General features: G+C 41.3%; 1 protein-coding gene across 1 annotated transcript in view; it reads left to right on the plus strand.

Moving 5' to 3' along the window:
• The window catches only part of LOC117516723 (arf-GAP with Rho-GAP domain, ANK repeat and PH domain-containing protein 1), a 153,319-nt gene extending 138,934 nt beyond the window's left edge, over window positions 1-14,385 (plus strand). The window contains exons 22-25 of the mRNA XM_034177556.1: window positions 8,886-9,095; window positions 9,283-9,388; window positions 9,474-9,615; window positions 13,578-14,385. Of these exons, the coding sequence (XP_034033447.1) occupies window positions 8,886-9,095; window positions 9,283-9,388; window positions 9,474-9,615; window positions 13,578-13,619 (500 nt within the window). The 3' untranslated portion in view covers window positions 13,620-14,385. The remainder of the gene's footprint in view (window positions 1-8,885; window positions 9,096-9,282; window positions 9,389-9,473; window positions 9,616-13,577) is intronic.
• Window positions 14,386-18,199: the final 3,814 nt, after the last annotated feature.

Consider the following 18,199-nt stretch of genomic DNA (forward strand, 5'->3'; position numbering starts at 1 on the left):
ATACATATATACATACATATATATATGTATGTATATATATATAATCACATGATTGGAATTGTAAAAAATAGGAGCATCTTATTACAATATTGAAGTGGAACTTAGATGTGATAAGGGTACATTAGTGCTGGATTTGTAAACGAGTTGTTATTGCATGAGGTGGGAGGTCAGGGCAACTGGTTTGTAGTGGGCCAGTTCCTCTGTGTGAGGTGTTTTGGGAACCGGGACCACACAGGAGGTCTTCCACAGGGTGGGGACCACCCCCAGGCTGAGGCTTATGTTGAAGATGTGGCTGAGGACCTCACAGAGCTCATCTGCACAGGTCCTCAGCAGCCTCGGGGAGATCCCATCAGGTCCTGCTGCTTTGCTCTGCTTCAGTCGCAGGAGCTGGCCTCTCACCTCAGTTGGAGTTACAGTGAGGGGGGAGCTGAGGTGTGAGCTGAGGTGGGCTGGTGCTGAATACAGTCCGAGGGGAGGAGGGACAAAGTCCGGGGTGCAGTGGAGATGACCAGGGGGAAGAAGGTGTGGGGTCAGAGGGACTGGAGGGCTGGCTGCTGGAGAGCCGGGAGCAGGCAGGGGGGCAGGTGTGGAGGAGCCAAAATGGTTAAAGTAACTGTTTAGCTCCTCTGCAAACCGAGAATCTCCATCTGCAGTCCTGCTGGCACCCTGCCCAAATCTGGAGGCGGTCTTGAGGCCTCTCCACATGTCCCTGACGTTGTTCTGGGCCAGCTGCTCCTCCATCTTCCTTCCATACTCCTTGTATCACCACAGACTCTGGCCAACAGGCTTCCGTATTGTCATGGACTCTACCCAAATGGTTCCATATTGCCACGGACTCCAAACAAAAGGGTTCTGATTCACCACGGACTCTGCCCAACAGGGTTCTGCATTGCCACAGACTCCAGGCAACATGGTTTGTGTCAGTTACATGTTGCTCAGTGACTTGAGCTGTTTGATTTATGTCCAACTAGAACACCACAGTCATGGAGGGCAGACTTCCACCAACACTTGTTTCCAATTCTATAAATTTTTACCTTGGAAAACATTTTCAAGGTCAAAGTCCTGTTAGAAGTGGCTTTTCATAAGCTAAAATATAAAACAAAATATAGATCAAAATAGTGAAGCAGATAACTGTAACAATCGTTCATTTCTGGAAACAAGCACCAAAATTGTCACAAATACTCCTTAAACATTAACTCTTGAAAAAGCGACCGGCCACTTGAATTTCCAGGGTCAAAATTAAAAGATGCTCCAATCATATTGAAAACTATATCATATATTTTCTTTAGAAACCAGGAAGCTTCAAACAAGATTAGAAAAACCAAGTCAGACATAAACGTACTCCATAAATATCTAAACAGCATCGGAAAAAACACAGATTGAATGTTTACCAGCTAACGAATGTCTGTTAGCAAGTTCTTCATGGAGGTGAAGAAACTGAAGGAGCCCAACACTGTCAGTACTGTAAGTGTGTATGTTTATATATATACTCTCCCTCAGCCCCAACCAGTCCCAGCAGAAGACTACCCCTCCCTGAGCCTGGTTCTGCTGGAGGTTTCTTCCTGTTAAAAGGGAGTTTTTCCTTCCCACTGTAGCCAAGTGCTTGCTCACAGGGGGTCGTTTTGACCGTTGGGGTTTTACATAATTATTGTATGGCCTTGCCTTACAATATAAAGCGCCTTGGGGCAACTGTTTGTTGTGATTTGGCGCTATATAAAAAAATTGATTGATTGATTGATTGATATATAATAAATGATATCAGCACAGACAGAGGTGTTGACCTGTGTCTGATATCCCGTACAGACCTCTCGCTGGGTTAATAATCCTTTATTATTTGTCTGAACATAAATATTCCAAAAAGGTATAGTTTAGACAATCTGTGACTGAATGTTCTGGAGTTATGGAGTAAAAACAGCAAGAATGGTGAGAAAGGTCATTTCAGTTTGGACAGGGGTCAAAAGGTAAAGTTACTCCAATTCTGGTAAAAAGTAAATGGACTGCATTTATATAGCGCTTTTCTATCTGATCCAGACGCTCAAAGCGCTTTACAATTATGCCTCACATTCACCCCGATGTCAGGGTGCTGCCATACAAGGCGCTCACTACCAGTGGTGGGCACACTTCCGATAATCCGATAACAGATAATTATCGAAGATAATGTTTTCTTTATCGGATTATCTTTTTAGATAACTTTAAAAACCATTATCGGACCAATTATCTTCCGATTAATCTTTGTCCGATAACTTTTAAACCAATAAACAAAAACAAAGCTGAACAGCGACAAGCATTTTTAAAATTAGTTTAGCACCCCAGGTTTCTTTTCAGCACTGTAGCCAGGCTGACAAAGAGTCAGAGCTCTATTGAGCCGAGTATTCCTTTAACTAGTAATGACTTCATGACTTTCTTTGCTAATAAAATTTTAACTATTAGAGAAAAAAATTACTCATAACCATCCCAAAGACGTATCGTTATCTTTGGCTGCTTTCAGTGATGCCGGTATTTGGTTAGACTCTTTCTCTCCGATTGTTCTGTCTGAGTTATTTCATTAGTTACTTCATCCAAACCATCAACATGTTTATTAGACCCATTCCTACCAGGCTGCTCAAGGAAGCCCTACCATTATTTAATGCTTCGATCTTAAATATGATCAATCTATCTTTGTTAGTTGGCTATGTACCACAGGCTTTTAAGGTGGCAGTAATTAAACCATTACTTAAAAAGCCATCACTTGACCCAGCTATCTTAGCTAATTATAGGCCAATCTCCAGCCTTCCTTTTCTCTCAAAAATTCTTGAAAGGGTAGTTGTAAAACAGCTAACTGATCATCTGCAGAGGAATGGTCTATTTGAAGAGTTTCAGTCAGGTTTTAGAATTCATCATAGTACAGAAACAGCATTAGTGAAGGTTACAAATGATCTTCTTATGGCCTCAGACAGTGGACTCATCTCTGTACTTGTTCTGTTAGACCTCAGTGCTGCTTTTGATACTGTTGACCATAAAATTTTATTACAGAGATTAGAGCATGCCATAGGTATTAAAGGCACTGCGCTGCTGTGGTTTGAATCATATTTATCTAATAGATTACAATTTGTTCATGTAAATGGGGAATCTTCTTCACAGACTAAGGTTAATTATGGAGTTCCACAAGGTTCTGTGCTAGGACCAATTTTATTCACTTTATACATGCTTCCCTTAGGCAGTATTATTAGACGGCATTGCTTAAATTTTCATTGTTACGCAGATGATACCCAGCTTTATCTGTCCATGAAGCCAGAGGACACACACCAATTAGCTAAACTGCAGGATTGTCTTACAGACATAAAGACATGGATGATCTCTAATTTCCTGCTTTTAAACTCGGATAAAACGGAAGTTATTGTACTTGGCCCCACAAATCTTAGAAACATGGTGTCTAACCAGATCCTTACTCTGGATGGCATTACCCTGACCTCTAGTAATACTGTGAGAAATCTTGGAGTCATTTTTGATCAGGATATGTCATTCAAAGCGCATATTAAACAAATATGTAGGACTGCTTTTTTGCATTTGCGCAATATCTCTAAAATTAGAAAAGTCTTGTCTCAGAGTGATGCTGAAAAACTAATTCATGCATTTATTTCCTCTAGGCTGGACTATTGTAATTCATTATTATCAGGTTGTCCTAAAAGTTCCCTGAAAAGCCTTCAGTTAATTCAAAATGCTGCAGCTAGAGTACTAACGGGGACTCGAAGGAGAGAGCATATCTCACCCATTGGCCTCTCTTCATTGGCTTCCTGTTAATTCTAGAATAGAATTTAAAATTCTTCTTCTTACTTATAAGGTTTTGAATAATCAGGTCCCATCTTATCTTAGGGACCTCATAGTACCATATCACCCTAATAGAGCACTTCGCTCTCAGACTGCAGGCTTACTTGTAGTTCCTAGGGTTTGTAAGAGTAGAATGGGAGGCAGAGCCTTCAGCTTTCAGGCTCCTCTCCTGTGGAACCAGCTCCCAATTCGGATCAGGGAGACAGACACCCTCTCTACTTTTAAGATTAGGCTTAAATCTTTCCTTTTTGCTAAAGCTTATAGTTAGGGCTGGATCAGGTGACCCCGAACCATCCCTTAGTTATGCTGCTATAGACTTAGACTGCTGGGGGGTTCCTATGATGCACTGAGTGTTTCTTTCTCTTTTTGCTCTGTATGCACCACTCTGCATTTAATCATTAGTGATTGATCTCTGCTCCCCTCCACAGCATGTCTTTTCTTGGTTCTCTCCCTCAGCCCCAACCAGTCCCAGCAGAAGACTGCTCTTCCCTGAGCCTGGTTCTGCTGGAGGTTTCTTCCTGTTAAAAGGGAGTTTTTCCTTCCCACTGTCGCCAAGTGCTTGCTCACAGGGGGTCGTTTGACCATTGGGGTTTTTACGTAATTATTGTATGGCCTTGCCTTACAATATAAAGCGCCTTGGGGCAACTGTTTGTTGTGATTTGGCGCTATATAAATAAAACTGATGATGAATTGATGACTCACCTGTTAAAAGTTTTGTAACAGACGCACAGCTATAACCTTTGCAAAGAGAAGAGAGCCGCTTGTACGAGGGCTGTCAATAAAGTATAGGTCCTTTTTATTTTTTTCAAAAACTATATGGATTTCATTCATATGTTTTTACGTCAGACATGCTTGAACCCTCGTGCGCATGCGTGAGTTTTTCCACACCTGTCGGTGACGTCATTCGCCTGTGAGCACTCCTTGTGGGAGGAGTCGTCCAGCCCCTCGTCGGAATTCCTTTGTCTGAGAAGTTGCTGAGAGACTGGCGCTTTGTTTGATCAAAATTTTTTCTAAACCTGTGAGACACATCGAAGTGGACACGGTTCGAAAAATTAAGCTGGTTTTCGGTGAAAATTTTAACGGCTGATGAGAGATTTTGAGGTGATACTGTCGCTTTAAGGACTTCCCATGGAGCGAGACGTCATGCAGCACTCCCAGGCGCCGTCGTCAGCCTGTTTCAACCTGAAAACCTCCACATTTCAGGCTCTATTGATCCAGGACGTCGTGAGAGAACAGAGAAGTTTCAGATGTCGGTTTCAGCATTTTATCCGGATATTCCACTGTTAAAGGAGATTTTTTAAATGAAAGATGTGCGGACGGGTCCGTGCGTCGGGACGCAGCCGGCGCAGTGTGGCGGCACAGGAAAAACACCTCCGTGTTGATAACCGTTTGTAAAATCCAGGCGGCTTTTTCAGGTGACCCTGAACCATCCCTTAGTTATGCTGCTATAGACGTAGACTGCTGGGGGGTTCCCATGATGCACTCTTTCTTTCTCTTTTTGCTCTGTATGCACCACTCTGCATTTAATCATTAGTGATTGATCTCTGCTCCCCTCCACAGCATGTCTTTTTCCTGGTTCTCTCCCTCAGCCCCAACCAGTCCCAGCAGAAGACTGCCCCTCCCTGAGCCTGGTTCTGCTGGAGGTTTCTTCCTGTTAAAAGGGAGTTTTTCCTTCCCACTGTAGCCAAGTGCTTGCTCACAGGGGGTCGTTTTGACCGTTGGGGTTTTACATAATTATTGTATGGCCTTGCCTTACAATATAAAGCGCCTTGGGGCAACTGTTTGTTGTGATTTGGCGCTATATAAAGAAATTGATTGATTGATTTTGATGGCTTTCAGTGGAGTGAGTATATGAGAAATTAACAGCTGGACATGTTCCAACTTGTCCTTAAGGCTTCCAACAGAGGTGTTTTTCCTGTGGCGGAGCGTCGCGGCGGCTGCGAGCCGACGCTGCAGTCCGCCCGCACGTCTTTCATTAAAAAAATCTCCTTTAACAGTGGAATATCCGGATAAAATGCTGAAACCGACTCCTGAAACTTCTCTGTTCTCTCACAACGTCCTGGATCAATAGAGCCTGAAATGTGGAGGTTTTCAGCTTGAAACAGGCTGACGACGGCACCTGAGAGCGCTGCATGACGTCTCGCTCCGTGGGAAGTCCTTAAAGCGACAGTATCACCTCAAAATCTCTCATCAGCCATTAAAATTTTCACCAGCTTAATTTTTCGAACCGTGTCCACTTCGATGTGTCTCACAGGTTTAGAAAAAATTTTGATCAAACAAAGCGCCAGTCTCTCAGCAACTTCTCAGACAAAGGAATTCCGACGAGGGACTGGACGACTCCTCCCACAAGGAGTGCTCACAGGCGAATTACATCACCGACAGGCATGGAAAAACTCACGCATGCGCACGAGAGTTCAAGCATGTCTGACATAAAAACATATGAATGAAATCCATATAGTTTTTGAAAAAAATAAAAAGGACCTATACTTTATTGACAGACCTCATATAATAAGCATCTCAATCCTCTACAGACAAAGGAGAAACAGCCCCCCCAAAAAACAAAACATTTCCTTTAACACCATACCAATATTCTGGCGATATCACCTAAGTCATCCAGAGGCATACATTTTTAACTTATGGTTCAAATTTTAACCAAACAAATTTTGGACAAGTTATTTAAAATTACTGTCATGTCTGAAGTTTTATTAAGTGAAAATATCAGATATATGTTTTAGTTTTAATGTAATGTGCTAATTTTTAAGGTTTTGTGAGCACATCCTGTGACCCGCAATGCATTTTGGGTAGGCTGATGTAATCTCAGTACATCGACAGGACAAACGCATTTCAGACACTCTGTTCAGCCTCCACGGACAACAGCATTAAACTCTAGTGCTTAAAACTCTCTTGAATATATTCTCTGCGTTTATAGATGTTGGTTTTATTTGCGTTTGTTAAATTCCACGCATTTTAAATGTAGCAGACAGGGATTACTGTATCTGGAATTTTGTTTTCAAGGCCTCTACTGCCATCTACTGGTCAGTAGTGTTCACTAAGCATGTGGGAACCAGTAGATAGCAGTGTTCTATTTATTTTGACCCCGGTTATGTCAGATGATTGTCAAATCAACTTTTTGGCTTTGCAAATGGCTTTTTTTGTGTACAATGAATGTATACATCATACAAGTTTCACTTTTTAAATTGAATTACAACCTTATTTCTTTTTCAAATTCTCCCATTTTTTGCATCCAGCCTTATTTCCTTTAGAAATTTCCTTGACAAATAATATCAGTCTATTAGGACGTCAGGTGATGTGTTACACATATACATGTGGGTGTATATATTTTCCAACTTATTCCCATTGATGAAACTTTTCATTTTCTGCCTGAAAGCTTATTAGATGAGTGTGTTCAGGGCTCCGTTTGTTTACAAAATACACAAGCGTTACAGACCTTGAAATCCAACAGCAGGGATTGATATTATCCAAAGATTCATGAACATACAAATTAACGTGCTTACACTTTATCATGATTTTCTCCATTGTGGGATATAAAAGTGTCTTATCGTATCGTTCGTGTGTATATGCATTATAACGCAGCGCACGAGCGACCTTACGATATTCTTCAGAACGACAACATACGCAACATGCATCCAGCAGCATACACGTTGCTGTCATAGACAACTGCCTGTAAGGTTTTTTGGCAAGTTATAACTTTCTAAACAGCGTAATTTGTAATGAAATCCGCTTCATTTGTGCGGCTCTTTTGGCGCCATGTTTGTTTTCTCAGAGACAGCAGTAAGCTCCTCCTACCCCTCCAAGCGGAGGGATTTATAGCCCTTCGCCTTCCACTCCACCTCGCTCCAAAAAGAGAGACTCAGCCAGTGTTTAGCAGAGGCACTTTTATCCAGAATCCTTTGCGATCTGTCTGTTTGTTACAAAACCTCAGAATTAGCGCATTATTCAACATTAAAAGATATATGTTATATTTTAACTTTGTACAAATGACATAATTGACATTAATGGAGTTATTCTATCGGTATTAATGTTATTTATAATCAAAACCATAAGTCAGCATGACTTTATTTTTCAAGACCTGCGCCTGACCGGAGCTTCATAACTGATAGAGAGTTAGCTTTATGGCTGCTCTTGGTGTGCCTCTGTGCTGGGAGCGCTGTAATAAAAAAGAGCTTCCAGCAGGGGCCAAATGTTGAAAGAAAAGTGTCATCTCATTGTTGGTCTGTTGTTCTTTTTAATATTATTATAAGTTATTAAATTTGTTCTACTAGTAGTTGTAGATGTGTCAGAGATAATATTGGAATTTATCGGTTATCTGTAACTTCCGATACATTTTTGGGTGGTTTATTATTTTATCTTTATCGAAGGTAACTTTTCAGTTATCTGATTATCTGTTATTGAAGTTAATTTTTTGGTTATCTGTGCCTGCCACTGTTCACTACACACCGGGAGCAATAGGGGATTAAAGGCCTTGCCCAAGGGCCCTTAGTGATTTTCCAGTCAGGCGGGGATTTGAACCCATGATCTTCTGGACTCAAGCCCAACACCTTAACCACTAAAATGTGATGCACATTAGTGGTTTAGTGAATCGGGTTTTAAAAAGGAATAGTTTGCATCATGTGTCATGCGTAGTTATCATGTTACAGGGTAACATATGTCACATGTCATCGAATCCAATGGACGTCGACCTTGTCTGACCTTTACATTGGAGACCAAGCATTCAGCACAGTCAAAACTATTCCATTTATTAACCCTATAATTAATTATCCCATAATTTGCACCACTTTTCAAACAGACAGACAAACAAACAAACAAACAAGGGTGAAAACAAAACCTCCTCTGACTTTGTTGGCAGAGGTTACAAGTCAACCAGATCCTAAAATATTCATCCAGTGCAGGAGTGGATTTTAGCTGTATGTCGTATGTCGACTTTGACAAAGTGCTTGAGTCAGGTGACCCTGCTGACCCCGCTGACCCCTGCTGAGAATTCACAGGATGAATCAGCTGTCAATCATCACTGCGCCAAACCTGATAACACTGACACAGACTTTCAATGTCCACTGCAGGTCTAAAGGTGGAAGGTGTGTACCGGCGCTGTGGTCTAGCTACCAAAGTCAGTCGATTGGTCCAGGTCCTGGTGACCTCACCAATCTCCGCCCCCCTGGAGAATGATGAGCAGGGTGTGCTGGATGCTGCTGCTGCCCTCAAACAGCTTCTTCGGCAGCAGGACTCACTTGTCCCAACACAAGACAGAGATCAGTGGGTTCAGGCTGCAGGTCAGTGCTGCAGGCCAGGGAATGCAACCAGCAACCCTTCAGGACTTCATCTGCAATACTGATCTACCAATCTCTCATAGTTATTGTGTAATCTCAGTGGTAGTATTAGCAGTAGTACTCTGCACAGCTGTAGGATTCTTAGCAGTAACGGACAGCGATATTTTTAATGCGGACTATATTTTCTCAGTTGTTTCAGATGAGCGCAGAAGATTTTCAGCCTATCGAGAGTTACTACGACACCTGCCAGCTGATAATCGAGCCACGCTGAACGCCATCTTTGGACACTTCTACATGTAAGTTCTGCAGTACTTCAGTACGTACTGCAGTACGTCTTCATCGAGCAGGTGGACTCACTGACCTTCTTTTCTGTTTTGTTAGAGTGCAGTTGTTCTCTCAAATGAATAAGATGACAGCTCAGAACCTGGCACTGGTTCTGGTTCCATCTCTGTTTCAAACTCTAAGCCAAGACCTCGTGCTCCTCACCAAAGAGTTCATCATCCACCACACATTGCTTTTTCTGGTAAGCTGATGATGTTTCTGGCCCACCTGGTGTGCACCCCTGCTGTGCTCAAGGTGTCTTCCTGGTGTCTTTCTGGTGTCTGCATCGCTGGTCTTCCTGAAGCCTTCCTGGTGTGCACCTGGTGTCTTTCTGCTGTTTGCACCCAGTGGTGGGCACAGTTCCGATAATCCATTAACAGATAATTATTGAAGATAATGTTTTCATTATCGGATTATCTTTTTAGATAACTTTAAAAACCATTATCAGACTAATTATCTTCCGATACATTTTTGTCCGATAATTTTTAGACTGATAACATAGTAAACAAAGATGAACAGTGACAAACACTTTTAAAATTTAAAATCAGTTGAGCACTTACCTGTTAAAAGTTTTCTAACAGATGCATAGTTCTACCCTCTGCAAACAAGAGAGCTGCTTCCAGAAGAAACCACTCTATCCTCTGCAGGCAAAAGAGAACTGGTCTCACAAACAAACAAACAAACAAACAAACAAACAAATAAATAAATAAATTTCCTTTAACACCATACTGATACACTGGCAATATCACCCAAGTCATCCAGAGGCATACATTTTTAATTTATGGTTCAAATCTTAACCAAACTAATTTTGGACAAGTTATTTAAAATTACTGTCATGTCTGATGTTTTATAAAGTGAAAATATCAGATATATGTTTTAGTTTTAAAGTAATGTGCTAATTTTAAGGTTTTAGTGAGCACATGCTGTGCCCAGCAGTGCATTATGGGTAGGATAGTCTAATCTCAGTATGTTCACGACAGGGCAAATGCATTTCAGACACTCTGTTCAGGCTCCACGGACAGCAGCATTAAACTCTAGTGCCTAAAACTCTTGTGAATATATTCTCTGCGTTTATAGACGTTATGTTTCTTCACAATTTTCACATCCAAGTACTAGGTTGGTGAGGCTGCTGCCAGTTTGCAGTTAGCAGTTTGCAATTCGGGAAGGGACCTTGGCTGCCATTTAACTTGAGTCACCTTCAACCATTGGCCTAATAATGGGGAGGTGAAGGTCTAGTGGTTAAGCGTTGGGCTTGAGACCAAAGGAGCCTCGATTCAAATCCCAGCCTGACTGTAAAATCATTAAGAGCCCTTGGGCAAGGTCCTTAATCCCCTAGTTGCTCCCGATGTGTAGTGAGTGCCTTGCATGGCAGCAGTCTGACATCGGGGTGTATGTGAGGCATTATTGTAAAGTGCTTTGAGCGTCTGATGCAGATGGAAAAGCGCTATATAAATGCAGTCCATTTACCATTTACCATTGTATTTGCATTTGTTAAATTCCATGCATCTTAAATGTAGCAGACACGGATTATCTGGGATTTTGTTTTGGCAAGTTTTTCAGGCCTCTACTGCCATCTACTGGCCAGTAGTGTTCATGGCAGTATTCGCTTTAAGTACTAAGCGTCTGGGCACCAGTAGATGGCAGTGTTCTATTTATTTTGACCCCAGTTATATCAAATGGTTGTCAAATCAACTTTTTGGCTTTGCAAATGGCTTTTCTTTTTTTTTTTCTTTTTTTTTTTTACGAATTAAGTTTAAAAACAAAACAAAACAACAACAAAAAAATAACATTACAAGACAGCTCTGCGGTGTTTGCACATGCACAGTGGGAGCGGTTGGATGCTTGTAGCCCCTCAGCAGCAGGATAACCTCACGATGGCCGACCACAATAATATCAAACAGGTTTGATTTTCATTCGACCATATGATCAGCGATCAGGAGGTGGTCGTGAGATGTTAAATGCAGCTTGTTACTCCATGTACACTACATGATGCAGGACACACGATTAACCTGAAACTCGGTCCAAAAAATTCTCGCATGAATGAAAAATCATCTGAAAAAGGGCCAAAACTCACACAGTGTAAAGCCAACATTTATGTGTCAAGACAACACTGAGTGCACGTTTTACAACATCATCAAACATGAGCACGGCACTAGTAAAATGAGCGCACATTCTCTCCACATGCAAAACATTCTTCATAAAAATGCCTGTTTTTACAAATAAAAAATGGAATATTTTACAAAAGCACATTTATCTGTAAACACCAACACACGACACACGTCACGTTAACGTGTTGGTTTACATAATGAATGACTGAACCAATCAGTGTTTAGCAGAGGCACTTTTACCCAGAATCCTTTGCGATCTGTCTGTGTTTGTTACAAAACCTCAGAATTAGTGCATTATTCAACATTAAAAGATATATGTTATATTTTAGCTTTGTACAAATGACAGAATTGACATTAATGGAGTTATTCTATCGGTATTAATGTTATTTATAAATCAAAACCATAAGTCAGCATGACTTTATTTTCCAAGACCTCCGCCTGACCGGAGTGTTGTGATTGATAGAGAGTTGGGCTTTATGGCTGTTTTCAGGGTGCCTCTGTGCTGGAAGCTGTGTAGTAAACAAGAGCTTCTAGCAGGGGTAGGATGTTCAAAGACAAAAGTGTGGCCGCATTGTTTGGGTCTGTTGTTACTTTTAATATTACTAGAAGCTATAATGGCGTTAAAACTCAAATTCAGTTTATTAGTAGTTGCAAATGTACCAGAGACAACATTGGAAGTTATCGGTTATCTGTAACTTCTGATGCATTTTTCGGTGGTTTATCGTTTTATCTTTATCAAAGATAACTTTTCAGTTATCTGATTATCTGTTATTGAAGTTAATTTTTTGGTTATCTGTGCCCACCACTGTTTGCACCAGGAGGTGTTTTCTGGTGCCTCCACCTCGTCTTCCTGGTATCTTAGTGATGCGTGCAACTGGTCTCCATGTTGTCTTCCTGGTGTGTGCACCTGGTCTTTCTGGTGTACACATGGTCTTTCTTGTGTCCTCATGGTGCTTGCACCCAGTGTCTTTCTGGTGTGAGCTCTGTGTTTTTCTGGTGTGCGCACCTGGTCTTCCTGTTATCTTAATGATGTGTATGGTGCATGCACCTAATCTTCCTGGTGTGCCCCTGGTTTTCCTTGTGTCTTCCTGGAGTATCTGTGGGTTTTTCTTGTGTCTTCCTGGTACATGCACCTAGTCTTCCTGGTGTCTTCCTGATGTACCCATGGCTTTCCTTGTGTCTCCCTGGTTTTTCTTGGGCCTTCCTAGTGTACCCCTTGTTTTTCCCTGTTACTTATTGGTGTACCCCTGGTTTTCCTTGGGCCTTCCAAATGTACCCCTTGCTTTTCCCTGTTACTTATTGGTGTACCCCTGGTTTTCCTTTGGCCTTCCTAGTGTACCCCTGGTTTATCCCGTTACTTATTGGTGTACCCCTGGTTTTCCTTGGGCCTTCCTAGTGTACCCCTGGTTTTCCCTGTTACTTATTGGTGTATCCCTGGTTTTCCTTGGGTCTTCCTAGTGTACCCCTGGTTTTCCTTGGGCCTTCTTGGTGTACCCCTGGTTTTCCCTGTTACTTATTGATGTACCCCTGGTTTTCCTTGTGCCTTGCTGGTGTACCCCTGGTTTTCCCTGTTACTTATTGGTGAACCCCTGGTTTTCCTTGGGCCTTTCTGGTGTACCCTTGGTTTTCCCTGTTACTTATTGCTGTACCTCTGGTTTTCCTTGGGCCTTCCTGGCATACCCTTGGTTTTTCCTGTTACTTATTGCTGTACCCCTGGTTTTCCTTGGGCCTTCCTGGTGTACCCTTGGTTTTCCCTGTTACTTATGAGTGTACCCCTGGTTTTCCTTGGGTCTTCCTGGTGTACCCCTGGTTTTCCCTATTCCTTATTGGTGTACCACTGGTTTTCCTTGGGCCTTCCTGGTGTACCCTTGGTTTCCCTGTTACTTATTGTTGTACCCTTGGTTTTCCTTTGGCCTTCCTGGTGTACCCCTGGTTTTCCCTGTTCCTTATTGGTGTACCCCTGGTTTTCCCTGGGCCTTCCTGGTGCATATGATGTTGGTGGCAGCTGACCCTGATTTTTGTCCCACATGTTTTTTAACGCCGATTTTCATTGCAGAGTCCAGATGAAGATGAGGCAGAGGAGATCACCATCTTCTAATGAAGATAATGAAACTTGTTTCTGCTTCGACGTTTCTGACATTCTTTTATGTCTGACAAATGTTAGTCCGGTATATTTTAGCTTTGATTACTGGGGGCCTTTGGACTATTTCTTTGGCATCTTAATATATATTCTGTTGGACTAAAAGGCTTCCAGCCCATGTTATAAAAAATGTGCTTCACTGGAGCAAAGAAGGCATTTCTTGAAATGTGTAAAATCTTGTCAACAGTTTACCAGAAGGCACCGGGCAACGTCGGCCTCGGTTTGGTCATTCTCTCTTCCAGCTCAGCATCAACCTCTTGCTGGAACTGGTTTACCAGACTGTACTGTGGCAATAACTCAGTTGGTAGAGCGAGCCGTCTTGTGACCAAAGGGCCGGTGATTCAAATCCAGCTCCATAATCCATAATGCTGTTGTGTCCTTGTGCAAGACACTTAACCCACCCTGCCTGTGTATGAATGAGGTGGTGGTTGGAGGGACTGTAGGAGCAGGCAGCTGTGGTTACACGAGTACTTTACCACCACCAACATGTGAATGCAACTTGTAAAGCACTTTGGGTGTCTTGAAAAGCACTCTATAAATTAACGTCGATAATAATAATTATTATTATTATTACCGGCCTGCCTGTACTTCTTAACAGTTGTTGGAAATGTGTTCATCACCTGTCTGAAAACTGGCAATTTATATAAAAAATAATCCTTATACTTACTATGTTCAAATATTTATGGGCTCTGAACAAAGAGGATTAAAATTATGGTTGTGGTTAGTGTGTGTGCATTTTGTCTCTACATCATGGATCATGTGACAGAACAGGCTTCAGACCTTCAACGTTTGCAAACCCCTTCCTCAGAAGGTTTGTTAATGTTTCAGTGTTAGCTTTAATGTTAGCTCGTGTTCCTTCTTCTGCCATTTGCCTGCTGGTATTAGTCATTAGCCTGCTGGTATGAACTGTTCGCCTGCTGGCAGGACTTTGACTATATACAGTTGTATGCAAGGGTTAGGGTTAGGGTTTGTTTTCAATAATTATTTAAACAAAATTGGGAAAGTGCATAAATCTGGGCACCCTTGTAATTTTTTGATTTGAATACATTTAGCACTAATTACTGAAACACAAAATTGGTTTGGTAAGCTCATTGACCCTTGACCTCCTTACACATGTGAATCCAGTCATGAGAAAGGGTATTTAAGGTGGTCATTTACAAGTGTTTCCCCTCTTTGCATCTCTTCTAATGAGTGGCAACATGGGAGCCTCTAAACAACTCTCAAATGACCTGAAAACAAAGACTGTTCAATTCAATTCAATTTATTTTCATTTATATAGCACCAAATCACAACAGAGTTGCCTCACGGCACTTCAACACAAGTAAGGTCTAACCTTACTAACCCCCAGAGCAACAGTCATAAGAAAAAACTCCCTCTGAAGAAGAAACCTCAAGCAGACCAGACTCAAATGGGTGACCCTCTGCTTGGGCCATGATACAGACATAAATTACAGAACAATTCACAAAACGAATATACAGGAAATGCTGTTGGTGCACAGCACAGGAGGGTCTCCAGCACAAATACCACACCCATCTCTGGATGGAGCTACACCTTAAACAGAAAGAAAAAACAGAATCAGGCATCAGAAAGACAAGAAATACATTATAATTTGTCAGCATTAAACAAGAAAAACAGAAGAAATACAAAGGTGATCGCCAGCCACTTGCCCTAAGCTTCACTAACAGACCCAGAATTTAGGTAAAGGTGAGGCTGCGGCATGCTCGGTTTACTAATAAAATGAATTAAAAGAGTGAAAAGCGTAAAACAAAACTGTACCAGTATGCTAGCCATACGAAAGGGAAAAGAAGTGTGTCTTAATGCTGGACTTGAAAGTCTTCACAGAATCTGGCTGTTTTATTGATGCAGGGAGATCATTCCACAGAACAGGGGCACGATAAGAGAAAGCTCTATGACCCACGGACTTCTTATTCACCCTAGGGACACAAAGTAGTCCTGCACCCTAAGAACGCAGAGCCTGGGCCGGTATGTAAGGTTTAATTAGGTCAGCTAGGTAGGGAGGTGCCAGTCTGTGAACAGTTTTAGAGGCCAGTAGCAGAACCTTAAAATCTGATCTCACTGAGACAGGAAGCCAGTGAAGAGACACCAAAATGGGTGTAATGTGGCCAAACTTTCTGCTTCCTGTCAAAGTCTGGCAGCAGCATTTTGAACCAATTGGAGAGCCCTAATGCTGGACTGCAGTAAACCAGAAAATAGAACATTGCAGTAGTCCAATCTAGAAGAGATAAACGCAAGGATCAGGGTCTCAGCATCAGCCATAGACAGGATGGGACGAATCTTCAACTATATTTCACAGGTGGAAGAAAGCAGTCCTCGTAATATCTCTAATGTGGAGGTCAAAGGACAACGTAGGATCAAAAATTACCCCAAGGTTCCTCACTTTGTCAGTGTGATGTATGACACACGAGCCTAGGCTAAGCGTTAACTGGTCAAATTGATGCTGAAGTCTCACTGGACCAAGAACTATCATTTCAGTCTTATAAAAGTTTTAAAGCAGGAAGTTTCTAGACATCCAATTTCTCACTGATAAGATAAGATAAAACAGGACTTTATTGATCTCACAATGGAGATATTCACGTTACGTCAGCTCTTAAAAAACACACAAGATGGGTGCGAGTAGAGGAAAATGTGCATCAATCAATGTGCTTTGCAAGTGCAAAGATAAGCAATGATAGTAATCAGGCCTGGCGCCAGAAAAAAAATATTAAGGGGGCGATGAGTTTATCACAGGGGGCGGGGTCGCTCCCCCCCCCCCCCCAAAAAAAGTGTGCACCGGAGGAGACGTGCCTCTGAGCGTGCGTAATGAATTGGGTGCGCTCCTGGAAAGCTTGTGTATTTAGGCTACACCGTTGTAAGAGACTGACTAAGAGTAGAGTGATGACAGTATTTTTTTTAATTATTATTTGAACGTATAGACCCTCGGTCAAGTGATCTCCTGCATACCACACAGAGCCGGTGTTCTGTTGAGATGAGGTGCGCCAACTTTCGACACTCTGAGCTGTGACGTACCTTTGAGTTGTCCAATAGGAACGACGTGTCAGGCCAAAACACTGAAGACTCGTGGCAGAAACCACTGAGCTGTACAAAATGGATCAGACCAATCCCATTGGTGCAGAAACCACTGATCTGTACAAAATGGATCGGACCAATCCCGTTGGTGCAGAAACCACTGATCTGTACAACACATTAACGTGTGACAGGACTGCTCATTTAGAGAGCAGTTTTCTGAAGAAAAATCATTGGAAATGTTTTTTTGTTGTTGTTTGTTACCTCAAAATTATTACTGTTAAAAAAAGTTTAGAATACTTGTAATTAAAATAGCTAAATAAATCAACAAATGGTTCTTTAGAAACCTTTCATCTGTAAATTAAAACCACCTGTTATTTCATATTAGATAATTTCTTGTTTAACATAAGGAACCTCAGACATTTATTTTTAGACAAATAAAATAACATGGAAACTTGTATATTTTATAAGTCTGGTAGATTATTTATATCTCATTTCAACCAGAAAAACAAACACTAAATAAATACAAATGTTTATTATAAATGCCAAAGGAAATAATTTAACAATGACTGCAGTGTGATTGTAAAGTAGGATTTCTGTGACATAAACCTCATGATGAATTTTTTTATAGTCATTTAAACTTGTAATTTCGTCAAAATATGTAATTGCCTTTAATGTTATCAGGACAGAGTCATTTCTAAAATATGAATTTGAGCACAATAAGTGGAGAGCTTCTACTTGTGCAAATGTCTTTTGACTTTGATTTGTGGACATTTTTAATGATCCGTTCATTTATTGTTAAAATATAAAATGAAACAGCTTTTTTAAAAATAATATAATAGTTGCTGTTCAAAGAGCCTTTTATTTAGAAGCAGTGTTGGGAAAGTGTAGGAACACGGACCCACAACAGGGGGCGCAAATGAACGGACAATGGAGAAAGTCAAATCACAAAGTTTTACTGTTGTGAATTCACAGAACAAACACAACAGATTACAAATACAGCAGTAACCGAATTCCAAAGGTGTCGTGTGGGCAGGCTCGACGATAGGAGACGTCTGTCCGAGTCGAACCGGAAGCAGGTGATGTTATGCTGGATTCTCAGGACCAGATGAAGGTCTCTTCTGCAGCTTTTAACTCTGGTGATGTTGCTGAAAAGCAGAGATGTTTTCTTTCAACTGGACTTCGCAGTGTTCATCTCATCAATGGAAGTTTGGTTGTCTGCACAGCAAATGTTCCTGATTGGGACAAATAAAAATATTTCTTTAAATATAAAGAAACACTAAACAGTTTATACATAAAAAAAAAAGAGGGGGGAAAAAAACGGCAAAAAAATGATGTAAAAAAACGCCCCAAAAAATAAGTTATTTAAAGCTGAGCTTTTGTGGTGTCTGAAAAAAGCTGTAGCTTTATTTGGTAAAAATAAAAAAGACTGAACCATTTACAAATTAAAAGTGTTCACTTTTCTCTTCTCCCTCCCTCCTTATCTTTCCTGCTTCTGTGGCGTGATGTCTGTC

Source organism: Thalassophryne amazonica, chromosome 9 (assembly GCF_902500255.1).
Source record: "Thalassophryne amazonica chromosome 9, fThaAma1.1, whole genome shotgun sequence".
Classification (NCBI taxonomy): Eukaryota; Metazoa; Chordata; class Actinopteri; order Batrachoidiformes; family Batrachoididae; genus Thalassophryne; species Thalassophryne amazonica.